The 14,867-nt window shown below is 40.2% G+C and overlaps 1 protein-coding gene across 2 annotated transcripts in view; it reads left to right on the forward strand.

The window, feature by feature from the left end:
- CDH13 (cadherin 13) overlaps positions 1-14,867 on the forward strand; it is a 444,671-nt gene that overhangs the window by 402,377 nt on the left and 27,427 nt on the right. For both annotated transcript variants that reach the window (XM_018083847.2, XM_018083853.2), the window contains exon 11: positions 11,122-11,264. In XM_018083847.2, the coding sequence (XP_017939336.1) occupies positions 11,122-11,264 (143 nt within the window). The remainder of the gene's footprint in view (positions 1-11,121; positions 11,265-14,867) is intronic.

A 14,867-nucleotide genomic window follows, 5' to 3' on the forward strand; every position in this document is an offset into this window, starting at 1 on the left:
GGCAACAGGGAGAATGGCCTGTGGTACTTCTAGACCTTAGTATTAATTATTTTCAGAGTGACGAGGCATTATTCCCCATCTGTGGGATAACCTAGTCCCAGTATCTTCCAGATTTATCCTGGACTGTAATTCTTTGAAAAGTTTTGATGAGAAAAGGCAACAAAAGAGGCAAGGGAGTGTGCAAGAAGCAGCTGAAGCAGTGCCCAGGGGTGCCTTCAATGTAACCTCTGTTTTGAGGCATCGGTGTCTTAAAGGCTTTAGACTGGACATAAACTGTGCTAAAATGATCAGTCAGCACATTCAACACCCTCCCCTTCCCTCTTGGAAATCAATTTGCAGAAACATGAATCCCCTTCCTTCCTTCAGAGGCAGGTCCCAGAGTTAATAATGTCCAGGGTTGGAACTTGGGAGTGTGTTTGGATGGCACGGGCTCAGGATGCAAACCCGTGCTGGAGCCTGCTTGTAGCTCCCCTGCCCTTTCGGGGGGTGCCTCCGGGCAAGGGGGTTTTCTTTGTGACTTTAAAATTAGCCAGGGCAAAAGTGAGTTTTTATGGAAGCTGGCAGAAGTAACCCCGTGCTGGGCCTGGCCAGTTGCTCCAGTCCAAGGGGAGCTGTATGGATCCAGACAGACTAATGCCTCCCAGTGGGGAGCCACTTCCCACCTCTTCCCTGCCCATCCCTGGGTAAAAAATAACTCCCGGAATCTGCAGAAATGTGCTGTTTCATGGCTGTGTTCAACAGTGACATTTCAGCAGTGAATCTGCTGGGCTCTTATAAAAACTTGCCTGCTTTTCAAGAGCTCCCAGAACCCCTGATTGAACAGGGAAAGCAAGGAAGGGATTTGCAGTGGGAGCAGCTGCCTTTGCTGGAAGCACAGGCACAGAGAACAGGCATGTGCAGAAACTTTTGATGGAGTTTTACTGCCAAAAACCTTTTCTGGGTAGTTTATAAAAGAACCTCCAGCTCATCTAACGTTGATTAGCTTTTGAGGCACAATTGTTACAATGAGAAAACTTTTACTGATTTGCATGTGTTGACAATTATTCTAACAGTAACAACCTGATTATAGCAGCGTGTTAGTCCCAGATATGGTGTATTATTCCCTAGCTTTAGGAATAATTCAGATAGTTATAGCCTCTGGGTTCATTTAACCATAGCCCTAATCACTTCTGATTAAAACATACATAAATGAGTTTGTGGATTTTTTTTTGTTGTTGTTACACCTCAACTTCTAGGATATTTTTACCCTGAAGGGAAGAAAACAAGAAAATTAGATTTCAGTATAGAGAAATATTTGAAAGACTGTACAATAATAACAAAAAATATTTTCCTTTTCAGAACATTTTATTTAACTGCCTCATTGCTGCAATTTTATTATCTTCATTTGATTAATTGCTGTAGGTTTTAGGTCTGGGTTTATTTTATATTCCAGTTGCAATGACTCTCTTGTTACTTTCTTCATGTTTACCAAGGGGCTTACTCCCATTACTTCTCCACACAAATGACTAATTAGTCAACCATTTTCTCATCTGACATGTCTCAGTGGCAGGGGACTGAAAACTGAATTTCCTCTAATTTTTCATTCTGTTTTGATCATATCACTGTAGATAGAGCATTGCCATGAAAGCCAGCCTGCTAAGTCCCTGATGTGACAAGCAAAACAAAGCTGAGCTGAGGAATCTTTCAGCTCAGAGGGTGAGATGAGGTGCAGAGCTTTAGGAGTGCCCTGCAGATGGAAACAGAAGCAAACACGGACTGTAACGTGGTCACAACCTGCAAACTGTTCCCTCGGGGCACGGGAACCACTTCCAGGGCTGAAGTGTGGGAGATCAGAGCTCCAGCCTGAAAAATGCTTGGTCAGTGGTGTCTGAGCCTGGCAGCCCTTCCCCACCCCACTCTGGTGTCACCAACAGTGACATTTATAACCCCAGTTTCCACTGCTCCCCCTGACTGGGTGAGCAGCAGGAGGCAACATTGGGTCTGTAGTGATCTGCCATATGAAACATATATATTATATATTTATAGCCCAAATAGAATATATATTGATATTGTTATAAATATCATAAAGCCACTGAATGGTTTGGGTTGGAAGGGACCTTAAAGCTCATCTTGTTCCACCTCCTGCCATGGGCAGGGACACCTTCTACTAGACCAGGTTGCTCCAAGCCCTGTCCAACCTGACCTTGGACACTTCCAGTTAACCCAGTTAACTGCAGAAGTAACTGAAGTAAGAAAGCTTTTTGTTCTTTTTGTTTCCTTGTTTAAAGCTAAACAATTCCTGCCAAGACTTGTTGCCCATAGAAAATATACTTTTAGGGAAAGAGGGGTTTAATTTTATCCTTTCTCAATGATTTTTTTAAAATTATAATTTTAAATAGAAATTTACTGTTGTAAACTGGAAATAGAATGTTAGAATGTTTCTAAGTGTCATGGCATGTTGGTATAGACCAAGTAGTGTTGAGTTCCCATTTTATTGTTTTGTCTACCTTTTGAAATATGCCCTATCAAAAACGTACACTTTCAGTTTAAAAAGCAGTTTTTAAAAAAATCGACTAACAGCTGAAGTATTTCTGAAAAATCTGTATTACACTTTCAGCAGACTTTCCTGTGACTTATTGACCTGAGACAGATGCCAGTGGAAAGGCTGTAAGAACCAAGTTGTCTTCCAAAGCAAAGGGTAGACTCCTTTTCTTGCTATAAATATCTATTTCTTAGCCATAAACTGACAGGGCACCTGAAAGAAGGCAGCTCAAATGGAAGCTTTTTCCAGAGAACATTCTGTGTTTATACAGTTTTAATAAAAACTACTGATCTTCAGTGGTGTACTCAGCCCTGATGTACCACAGCATTCCTGCTCTGGTTCCCCAAAAATACCCATTTCTGTAGTACAAGCTGAAATGCTTTGGAGTTTTTTTTTTTTTTACTATTAAAAACACCGATTGAATCAATGGAAAACTGATATTAGCAACAAATATCTGACCAAAATCTGAATGTGTGTAAACCTCAAACCTTAAAAAGCAACGTAGCAGCCTCGTGCAGCCCTGCCGTGTTTCGGAGCAATCCAGTCCCTTGCACACCCTAAGGATGTGCTTTGGAGAGGATTATTGCACCATTCCATGGGCCAGACTGGCACTGAGCCAGGGAATTGTGATGCCTTCTCAGATAGGACCAGCACGAAGCACATGCAGGCTCAGGTCTGTACAGAAACTTCTGGAAACTTTGGGGAGGCACTTTGGGGTCGCCCAGGGAGAAGCGGCTGCAGGGAGTTCCTACAGAGCCTGTCGTGCCCTGCCTGCAGAGCTGAGCCAGGCACTGGTGCAGAGCTAATGGATTCACCCTGGAGTGTGTCCAGGTTATCAGAGGAACATGAATTTTCTGTGGCCAAAAATGCACAGAGTGACTTGTTGCACACCGTTGATGGGAGGTTTAATTTATTTTTTTAAATTGTTACTCTAAGTTGACATTTCCAGCCTGTGAAAATACAGACGGTCTGCAAGCCCATAAATCTGTTCCACAAAGCTGAAAAATGGCTCTTGCATAAATCCTCAATCTCCAGTAAGTTTAAAAATGCATCTGACCTAACACCTTTCTCAATAGTGTTGCCAGAAAATGTGATTTATTTCGAGTTTTAGATTTTGTTAATGATATATTTATTCTGATTAATAATAGTATATATTTCAGTTAAATCTGATGGGTTTTTTATATTTTTAGGGGTTTTTCTTTTAAATAATCTAGCCCAAGTAATTTTAGCATGTCTAAATCTCTGCAGGAGGGCACTGCAGGAGGTATTTCACAGCCTGTTGCACACGTAGCATATAGTCACACTTTTAGTGCCAGCATTTCAATCCAAATTCAAATCCATCCATTTTTTATGTGTTCATATATTTAATGGTATAAGGGCTAACCAGCTTAGCTTGCCAGATGTAGTGTGCAAGTTAAATATGGGGACTGGAAAGTGCAAACAGATGACAGTTTAGATTTTATTTTCCTTTCTGACTTTTTAACCACATCTTTTGAAGATTGTCTTAACTCTGTGTTCATACAGCATGTTTAATGTTTACCAGGGTATGTTTATGTCAAGGTTTAGGCCAGACATAAACCAGTGAGGTTTAAGATTCACAACAGGTCTTGAAAACAGTCAGTGATGATCTCCAGTGGTTCCTTCCAATCCCAATCGCTCCATGATTCTGCGGAATCACAAAGTTAGACACACAGAAGGCAGTTTCTGAAAGCCTTGAGGATCAGGAACCCACATGTCCATGTAGACAACTGACAGGAAAAGATCTGGAAAAGCCCTTTAGTGGGTTGTCAGTACTGCCCCCTTTATCACTTCTCCTATAACCTGCATAACCTGGCCTGGAGTTTTTGAGATGACGGAATTCTTACGTTTTGTCTCAGTAATACTCTGTGATGAGACACTTGTGCTTCTGTTCTCCCTGTGCTATGAAACCCTTTCAGTCCTGACCTGCAATGGAAATGCTTTCTTAGGCAGTGTCTGCAGCATGAGGGGCAGATGTCAGGGTTAGCTTTAACTTGGCAGTACCAGCAACAGGCTGCTGTTGATAGCACTGTGCTTAATGCAGGATTTGTTTCCCTGTGATTCACATCATAGCGGTGATAAGAAAAATGCTGCAGCTAAAGAACCTACTCATGCTGTGTAGGGCATGTGTTGCTGTATCATTTTATGGGTGTTCTACACATTGGATAACAAACCCCTTGCCATTATTCCACAGGGATCTGTATTTGTGTACATATGAAACCCAACACCCATCAGGTTTTGCCCCTCTCTCCTGACACACACATATTTACCTGTTGACACACTTATTTCAGGCAGGGTTATTGAATTGCTAATAAATCAGCAAAAAAGTCTTAGCTCTAAATTATTACTCAGTTATGCCTCCATAACACAACACTCTGAGCAGCAACAGTTATGCTGATATTGTCATGATTTGTGCCCATCATAGAGGTTTTCTAGTGCTGACAACGCACTTACTGCAGGCACTCATTGCAAAGGAAATGCAAAAGAAGGCACAGATTAGGGCAGAGCGATGCCAGCATTGACACTTTGCTGAGCTACAGACTATTGCTGACTGCTGGGAGAGATGTGGGACAGCCTGATGCTCACACCTGGCTCGGATCCAGGCGTTTCCAAATGGAACAGCGAGTTCCCCTCACATGGAAAGGGGTGAAGACACCCTGTCATGTGGATCTCAGAAGAAACTGTAGAGTTCTTCAAGGGTCATAAAAAAATAAAATTGTATTTGGGTGTCCAAACAGGAAAGCACATGAGGAAGAAGCACTGAAAGGAGGTATGAACATAACTGCTTCCTGGGGGTGTAGTTTAAGCTGCTGTAATAAGGTAAATGTGAGGCCTACTGGCAACTTCTTTATGTCATGGCCAGAGTGTTTTGGTAATGTGTTGAGTTCAGTTATTTCCAACAATGCCTCCCTTCTGTGTTTAAGACATGTTTTGTCACACAAAACACAAGAATCATGGATGATATGTTGCTGACCTGTACAACATTGTGTTTAGGGGCTGCAGAAGTTTTTAGGCAGTAGCTGTATATCTGGGTATAAAATGGAATGTGAACCTGTATATTCTCTTACACCTCCAAATTAATACATTTTATTAATCCACATTGTTTTGCAACATCTGAAAAAAAAGTGAATCATAGAATGGTTTGGGTTGGAAAAGCCATTAAAGGCCACCTCATTCCAATCCCCTGCCATGGGAAGGGATGCCACCCACTAGACCAGGATGCTCAGGGACCTGTCCAACATGGCCTTGGAAAGTGAAAAACTTCAACTGCTCCAGCATTCTTCCAATGGCTTTAGTGCCACAAACATTTTAAAACTAAAAAACAGTCTTGGAAGTTGCATAAAAACATCTTTATGAAATCAAATGTCAGTATAGTTACAGAACATTAGCTGTAATATACATTAGAGAATTGCTATTATTGTTTTCATTCCACATGGGATGGCAATCAGAGACCCAGCTGTGCAAGGCTGGGAATATACATATAAATATACGTATATGAAAGGCAAACTCCTCTCTCCAGAGCAGCTTGGGAGCAGGAATACCTTTGTTATCATGTAGCCAAATAGCAGAAGAATTGCTGTGTGTCATCATTAATGAGTGTGGAGTGTGTTTCAGCTGGAGAATTGCTGTGCTGCAATAAGGTTCCCTCTCTGCTCCTCCCCGTGCCATATGCTGCCGTAATTAGTGCAGGCAAAAGGTAATGAGAGCACAGTGGAGAAGAGGGAGCTCGATGGGAAGCAGGTTGATCTCTAAAGCTCTACGTTATGTCATCCCTACATAAAGCACAATGCAGTTTTAACCCGGATTTTTTAGTGTTGCACTTATATTTTGGGAAGTTTTCTTGCCTTGGAGAGCCACCATTACTTACCCAGTGTGTATATTTATGCTGTAACTGCTGCACTGTTGTCTCCCAGATACCTGTGAAGCTTTTTTCAGAGGTAGTCATTCTTGGTTTTGCAGCTGCACTTGATATAATGAGATAAAATTCATATTGACTTGATTTAAAGATTACAGAATGTCTGTATTTAGAGATTCCTTCATTCAGAGACAAAAGGGTGTTCTCATGCTAAGATCACAGGCACAGACATACAAATTTACCTTCTCCACTATCATTTTACCTGAATCACTCATGAAGAGCTCATAAAAAAATTTCATGTGCTGCCATTATATGTTCCAGTGCCAGAAGGAGCAAGGATTCATAATGTGGATAATGTGAAGGTTTTTCATTCCAAATACAAACATGGAGCTATACTTAGGTGAAATATTGGCTCTGGTCAAGTGGTAGTTTAAATTTATGTCAATGGGACCAGGATCCCTGAAAGGAGCAAGTGTGAACTGGATATCTAGTGTATGGAAAAGCTTTCTTATATTTCTGATACTGACTCTTACCAGATTGAAATGCTATGAAAATGGTTACTATCAAAGTTTTATCACAGAATCACAGGATGGTTTGGGGTGGAAGAGATTTTAAAAATCACCTCGTTCCAACTCCCTGCCATGGTATGTTGACACTCTCAGCTTTGCCCAAGACCACAAAGTAAACACACACATATAAATGTGTGTATCACAGAGAACAGGAAATTTTTACTCGTCTTGGTTCAACTCTATTTTAAACATAGTTTAAAAAGAATTCAGGAATAGGCAATTTAGATATGAAACTTTGGATAGAAAATGCCAGTAAATATCTTACTACATCTTTAGAAAGCCATTCAAATATTTTTTTCTATTCTGTCTATCTCGGTACTTTTGATGTCCCTCATTGCTATGTGTTCTAGGCCTTTTGCAATGATTTACAGATTTTATCCTTTTAACAGCTTTTCAAGGCAGAAATGCATCCTCACTGTTTTAAAGATGAGGTGAGGATGTAGTATGGATTAAAGACTTCCCTAATTCCATTGTGACAGAGCTGGGACTCAAAAGTCCAACGTCTGAGTCCCAGCTGAGCCAGACCAGCCGTGCTCACTGGTCCACCACAGTGTCACCTTACTGCCTACAGTCTGCCGTGGTGACAAAGCCTAACTAGAGAGTCAGACTGATATTTCATGGGGCCAGGGCCACTGCAGGACTTCTCCTCTGTTGTGGGTTCTGATGGAACAGTCCCTGCAGGCCATGGCTCCAGCGCTCTCCAGATGCCCCAGGATGAACCCCCCAATGCTGACAAAACCTGACAGACTCACTACCCTTACCTCTGGTCAGTGCTGCACACCAGACTGGCTCAGATGTGTCATTCAACACAGATTTGGCACTGCTTCGTTTTGCCTTCCTTCTCATTCTGTCAAAGCATACGAGCCAAGACCCCTTGACTCAACACGGGAAAAGTCTGGCAATTCCCAGGCTCTGGAAGGCCTTGCCAGGAGCAGCATCTGACTGTGCCTGGCTGCTGGCCTGGGACACCCTGAGCCATTGCACTGTTGGCTGGGAAATCCTTTTTGTGGCTGCTGCAGGGCTGTGGCTCTGGTTTGGTTTCCGTGTCCATGTCTGTTGTGTGAAATGATCTTTTTGCTAATCAAGCCCTGCATGTCTGTAAGCAGCCCCAGGAGCTGTTCTCTGAATTATCTTCCTCTGTTACAGGAGGGGGGAGAGGCTATTTATAAATTTTAAATTATTTCCATGTATTTGCTGCTTCATTTTAGTCCTGCACCAAACAGACCAAGTGCATAGTTTGGTTTATGTTCTCTTGTTTTGCATCTACAACCTCTCTGCATCTCTTTGTGGGTCTTTGTTTAAGGTGTATATTTAAACATTGCCAGAGATGAGTTCCAGTCTGAGGGAATTGTGCTGTTTTCTTTACAATATCTGGCTTAAACATATTGCAAGAACAATAACCTAGTGCAAGGAGGTCACAGTCAAAATACGTCACACCCTCTTGCCCCTACCCTGTTGTCATACAAGCCCTTGGGAACAGTAAGCTGTTAGCATGGTTGAAAATTTAAAAAAACCCAAAACAAACCACGATGAGATAAAGTCCACAAACAGCACTAAATTTCACTATTGCAATGTAGAATAAGACAAAAATAAACAGTAATTGACGCACCAGAGAACATATTTGCACACATCCCTACAGATGTATCAGAGTGCTTAGGATTGAGACAACCGAGCAGGTACACACAGGCAGGTAAGTTCATGTTTAACCACCAAAAAAAATGATCTGATTTTCAAAAGTGCTGTGCAATCAGCAGGTCCCACTAAAGTCAAAAGTGGGAAGTGAATCTTTGTATTCTATACTTCTATTTTTACAATGTTTTTCTGTAATGGGTCTATTCTAAACCTTTCGCTGGCAGAGCCCTCAAAAAATGGAACAAAGAACAATCATCTTAACTGTACTGCAATATGCTCCTACAATAAGTAAAAAATGTGGTGGGAAAGACAAAGTACTACTTTTACGATATCCTGTACCAAATCACAGGTTATACAATTCAGTTTTTTATTTGCACAGCCAACAGTGCTTTGTAGAGCAATCAGGGAAGATAATACAATCCATTTTACATTCTCATTACTTTGGAAGTGTTGAATCTTCTGAAATTGTTTCAGGGTTAATTGAGAATTTGCTGGTTTACAATAGACTAGGAATTGTTTAGGCTGCCCTTGTTTCATATTTTTGTGCATACCTTTGTTGCAACGTTATAAAAACAACTATAAAAGAAGAAACAAAGAAGCGAAATGAAATAATGATCTACATTGTTGCTATTCCAGGCACTCATTTTTACTGCAGATAAAGCTGGGGTATTGATTAATGTTTAAATGGCTATTAAGTGGAAGGACATGTTGGGTTGATGGAATATCTCACTATGCACTAGCGTTTTCCTTTGCTTCTTTTCCACATATTCCCTAAGGAATCATTTCCGCTCCTGGGGAAAGCAGTGGTGAAACTCTGAGTGACTTTTGTGGGAGCATAAGTCAACAGTTTTTCCTATTTGTCTCTTTTTCTCATAAATTCCAAAAGGCCCTGGTTTCCAATTTTGTCCTTTAACTTATTTTAACATAAAAACAGCTCATAAAAATGTGGAATTTTTTCATGGCTGTGTATATTGAAGCTTTGATCCTGGCTCTGGCTGCCCCTGTTTACCACGGCAAAGTCAGGCAGGCTCAGCAGCCCTGGGGAAGTTGTATTTTTGAAGCCTGAAGCAAAGCCTTGGTAAAGAACAGCAGAGCTGTGGGCAGGGCTGCCTGTCAGCACTTCCTTACCTGTGATAATGGACATCCCAACACTTTGCTCCAGGGATCTAGCAACTTATTTTTCCTCTGTCCAGAGGGCACAGCACCAAGCAAAGGTCTGAAACACACATTCAGTGAGACCATGTCTGTCTTTGTTGGCTTGCAATTTATTCTTTCCTCTTCTGGCAGCTGCCATTTTATTTCATTTTACTTACTTTTTTTTTTTTTACCCCCTAAAAATCTGTTATTTTTGTTTATTCCCTCATGGTTGCACTGATACATATTTTTTTTTGGCAGGATTATCACACAGGACACCTTTCAGGTGAATGCCACTATGAGGCAGTGCCTGGGCACAGACTCACTAAATAATAACAGGTTCCATGTCAATTACTGGTAATTTAAAATGTCTATAGAAGGTTGTATGGCTGTTTATGACCTATAGCAATTCACTACAAAAAAGATAAACAGGTTATTATCCTAAGTATTGATTATATGATTGGAGTTTTGGTTTAAAATATTAACACATTTAATTGAAGAGGGAATTGGTACCAGTTAATTCAGCTCTGTGTTGTTATATTACTTAATATATTTAACTGAGTATAGAATTAAGCCCTAATCATGAACATTCTTGCACTTATTGCTTCAGTCAAGTAGGGAAGTTCTTAGTGTGTAAACTCCACAATGTCCCAAAACATTTCCAGTTTCAGGGTCTGAATATTTGTGCTGATTAATGGAAAAAAGCACAACAGGGAATTTCTTACTGGGGGATCTTGGAGACAGTATTTCCAAATCCTGATTTAGGCCACATTCATGTGATTGAATTTAATCATCAGAAGGAAACTACAGATCCCAGACTGCAGAACAAATGTGTGCAAACAGGTTCTGGGTGTAACCACCTCCTGTTAGACCTGATGAATTCACTGTCCAATTCTCTTTTTGCTACCACACCCTACAATTTAGTACATGTCTAACTAGTTGTAAGAAAAAAAAATGAAAAACACTCAAAAAAGTAAATTAAAAATACAATTTCTAGTCGAATCAGAATTTTGAGTTGGAAAGAGGATGACCATGATGGGATTCATGAAGTCTGTAGATACCAGTGTTGATGCAGAGGCCCATTGCAAGTGTTCAGGTACTCTGGCTGTATAGCACTGGTCCAATATAATGTTTTAAATATTGAATTCTGTACTACTCTTTGGGACAAATATGTTTCCAAAGGAATTGTCTACAGCTTCTCCTTCTGTCAGCTAAGTTTAGCAATAAAGAACTATCCCTAAGGGAAAGCACAAGGTTTAGATTCTACTTCTGAATTATTGAGAGATCCACCCACGAAAACCAGTGAGTGCAAAGACATATTCCCTTGCAGTAATGCAATTGTTTTATGTTTAGATCTCTAATTTGTTAACAGCTGCTGTACTTTGATTTAGGTATTCAGTTTACAAGGACCCAGCAGGCTGGCTGGAAATCAACCCTACCAATGGCACCATCGGCACCACGGCTGTCCTGGATCGAGAGTCTCCCTATGTGCAGGACAATGTGTACACTGCCCTCTTCCTGGCAATAGACAGTGGTGAGTAACTGGCCTGCATAAGATTATGAATATATTGTTATCAATAATAATTTTCCCCCCTGCTTGAAACTTTCTGGTCTGGAAGGCGCACATGTGAACTTAAGCGTTTGCTTCAGCAGCTTTAATTTAAGTTTACACCTCACAGGTTTATTACTGCACTGAGGTCATAATTCTAGGTATAAATAGTCTGGGAACATTCTAGGAAAGTAATAAGTCATCTTTATCAGAGTTAATTTCTTCACAATATTTGAACAGTCAATAAGCCTGAGGCTCCTAAATACCAATAACAACTCATCCCTGATATGCTGGATTCTATTCTACTCAATACAATTATAGTGACAACAAAAACATAAGTAAAACCCCTTGTTAAAATGCAACAATTTTTGCATATTGTGTGTGTTAAAGTTCCTTCTGTCAAATAGAATCAAAATTAAACTGTCTAGGAAAAATTCAGCAAGCAACTTTGGAGTAGAGAGAAAGAGAAAACCTTGAACATTCCAAATCTCCAGACCTAAAGGCACAAAATAAATAAAAGATTTGCCTGTAATATAACAGCTAATATGCTAAGGCTTTTTCACAGCTGCAGCCGGTTTAGCCCTGGTGATGAATTGTCAAATGTTCTTTTTAGGAGAGCAATTCTACATTTTTGTAACCACATGACTCAGGGAACACTTGCAGGGCCTGACAGGAGAAAGAAAATATTGCCTTAAGTGTAACAGAAAAAAAAAATCTGCTGAGATGATGATTTACTTATATATTAATATACATATTTTCCTCAGGAAATTTCCATGGAAAAATGTAGCACTGAACATATTTCTGTCATTTGTTTGCTATTGGACAGGAATTTTTTTTTTAAATGCATCTTAAAAATCTGGGAAATGTCATCTCACAATGAAAGTAAAAATCTGGGATAATGTTACTGAGGGGTTGCCAAAAGGACAAAGTCACGTTTTAAAGGTGGAGTGAGATATCATCAAAGAGAGTAGATGGAACAAGAGGCTGAATGTTTTTGTCTGTGGAAACCAGCCTGAATGAGGAGGATTTGGGGGAGGCCTTTCTGCTGTGCTTAGGGCAGTAACATGTGTTGCTCATCTGTTCTGAGCCCAGAACCTCACTGATAGGTGACCCCTCTTAATTCTCAGAATTTTTTCCGTTCTGGAAAAATGGGAGAAAGAGAAAGAGGTGTCTGTGAGCTGAGCAGCAGTGCAGGAGAGAAAAGGAATCCTCTTCACTTGAGGCATTGAGTCAACACTCCATTCCAGCAGCTGTAACTGTATTTATTTGTGATTGCACAGCTCCGTTAGTGCAGTTCATCCACTCCAACATTATTGACTTCCTTGAATGAAGTAATTAGAACCCACGTGTGTGCATTTAGTACTGTCATGCCAAGGTGTTAATAATGATCATTCCCAAGCATTGCACTCCTTCACTGTGTGTAGCCCAGCCACACATGGAAGTGGGAATAAACAGCACAATTTAAATAGCTGATATTCACCTTGTGGTTTGCATCACCTCTGGATTAATCACCAAACATCAAGCTCAGAGGCAGGCTCCCTGCCTTGTCCCCTGCAGGTACAGCTGGGACAGACAATATCCCTAGAGAGGGTTTCCCCTAACTTATTTCCAGGCAAAGCTATGAAACCCATTTCATTTCCTTACCCATCAGAGCTAATGTCCATCGTGAAAAGAAATATTACCTTAGATGAGGAGCCAAATTGTGTAGAACGATATGAAATGAATACAGAACTCTTCCAGAACTTTAAAAGAAGATTATGTTAACTTAAAAAGGAAAAAAAATGAGATGGCTGCATGTGCTCTCTTTAAAGCATTGTCCACAGAGTGCAAATCCCTTTCTTCAGGTTAATAAGTGGAGCCTGTCTAATGCCAGTGAATATGGTGAGGACTTTGGACTCAGAGGGTAGCCAAAGGCAGAATTAAGAATTGCCAAATGAAAGAGAGTAATAAAGGGAAAATTTAGAGGCATTTCCAAGAGAGCAGGTCATTTGCTTGGACTAAAAGACTTGGGATGAAAAGGGAGGAGAGGACAAAAACACCCAGTTAAGAAGACATGCTTTCTTCAAGCATTCAGTGGAGGTTACTCTTTCCTTTGGCCTCTCATCTTATCTCTAAGTCAAATCTGAAGCCTGAGATGCCACAGGCTTTCCTTTTCTTCCCTGGGGAATACAGAGAGCTCAGGTGATGCCCATGGCACAGTCCAGCAGTGGGAATTTGTACCCAGGCAGCTCCAAGCAGAGCAGACACTGTGAGTGTGTGCTGATCTGTAACAGTATTTATAGGGAATAAATCTAAAATCAAATAAAGCCTTGAACCTTAGATATTGCTAAGTGACTTTCAACATATGCTAAACCAGTAAATAAACATATCATTATTATTTTGGGTTCATAGCATATAGAGTTTATACACAAACATATATATACACACATATACATATATATAGAGAGAGAGAGAGTTATACAAATGATACTGTTGTGCCATCCTATTCCACGATCACCTCTTTTTAAAATGACCTTCCATTCATGTGCTATCTTGGGTGAGGAGTGGAGACAGCTGAAAACAAACCTCCCAATGACACTTTATTCATCCCCTTTTGCTGATGTCAGTAGAGAATCTGTCATCAGTCCCAGCAGCACTGGCTCCTTGTTATTGCACTTCAGTGCAGGGAACAAATGTCAGGACATCTTTTTTATTTGTAAAATGTTAGAGATTTCTGTCAGAGGTAAAACCAGGAGCTTCATGCTTGGTAGTTCTTTATATAAATCCATCACATCTTTCTCTCTTTTTGGTAAATCACAAAACTGTTCTTTACCAGTAGCACAGTAACCATGAATGGGTCACAGAAAATGGAGTTGTTCCACTGGAGGAAATAATTTTGTTCTTTATGATATTCTTTTTGACCTTTATGATATTATTTCTCAGCATTATCAAATTAACTACAGGTAAAGGTAGTTAAGTATGAATTATATTATTTCTGATCTAAATAGTTCCTGCACCTTCACAAACACACTTGAAACAACGTGTAAGACCAAATTTGATGGAAATAGTGTTAATTTTATAGATAATAAATTTTGACCATTTATGGGAGTGAATTCCACTTTTAAAAAGGACTTCTACAATGAGTATCCTAATTTTCTCTGTACATTTGATTTCAGTAAAAGGTCAAGGTAGTGTCTTTAGAATTTAAAAACTTTTTATTAAAGACCTGTGTGGACACAGAGTCTCTGGTCTATTAAAGAAGAAATTAAACACTGGTAGGAAATATCATGAAGCAGAGTTAACACATTAAAGTGTCATGAACTGTGTTTAATCTGAGAATGAGCTGATAATGGGACAAAGTCAGGTTTATGCAAACTTGGGAAACAGCAGAGGTTTCATTCAATTAGCAAAAGTGATCATTTTATTCCCTGAATTTAGCACTAATCGCTGACCCCAATGCAATGTCACAAGCACACGGGGCAATTATTGGGAGTATATCTGTAAAACACATCTATGTGAAATACAGACAAGAAAACATTTGAGTTGGAGAAATCTGCATGAGCAAACCTTCCAGATTTGCTGCATGACCATGTGGTGGTGTCATCCTAC

Source organism: Manacus vitellinus, unplaced genomic scaffold (genome assembly GCF_001715985.3).
Source record: "Manacus vitellinus isolate BGI_N305 unplaced genomic scaffold, ASM171598v3 scaffold_10_pilon, whole genome shotgun sequence".
Lineage (NCBI taxonomy): Eukaryota > Metazoa > Chordata > Aves > Passeriformes > Pipridae > Manacus > Manacus vitellinus.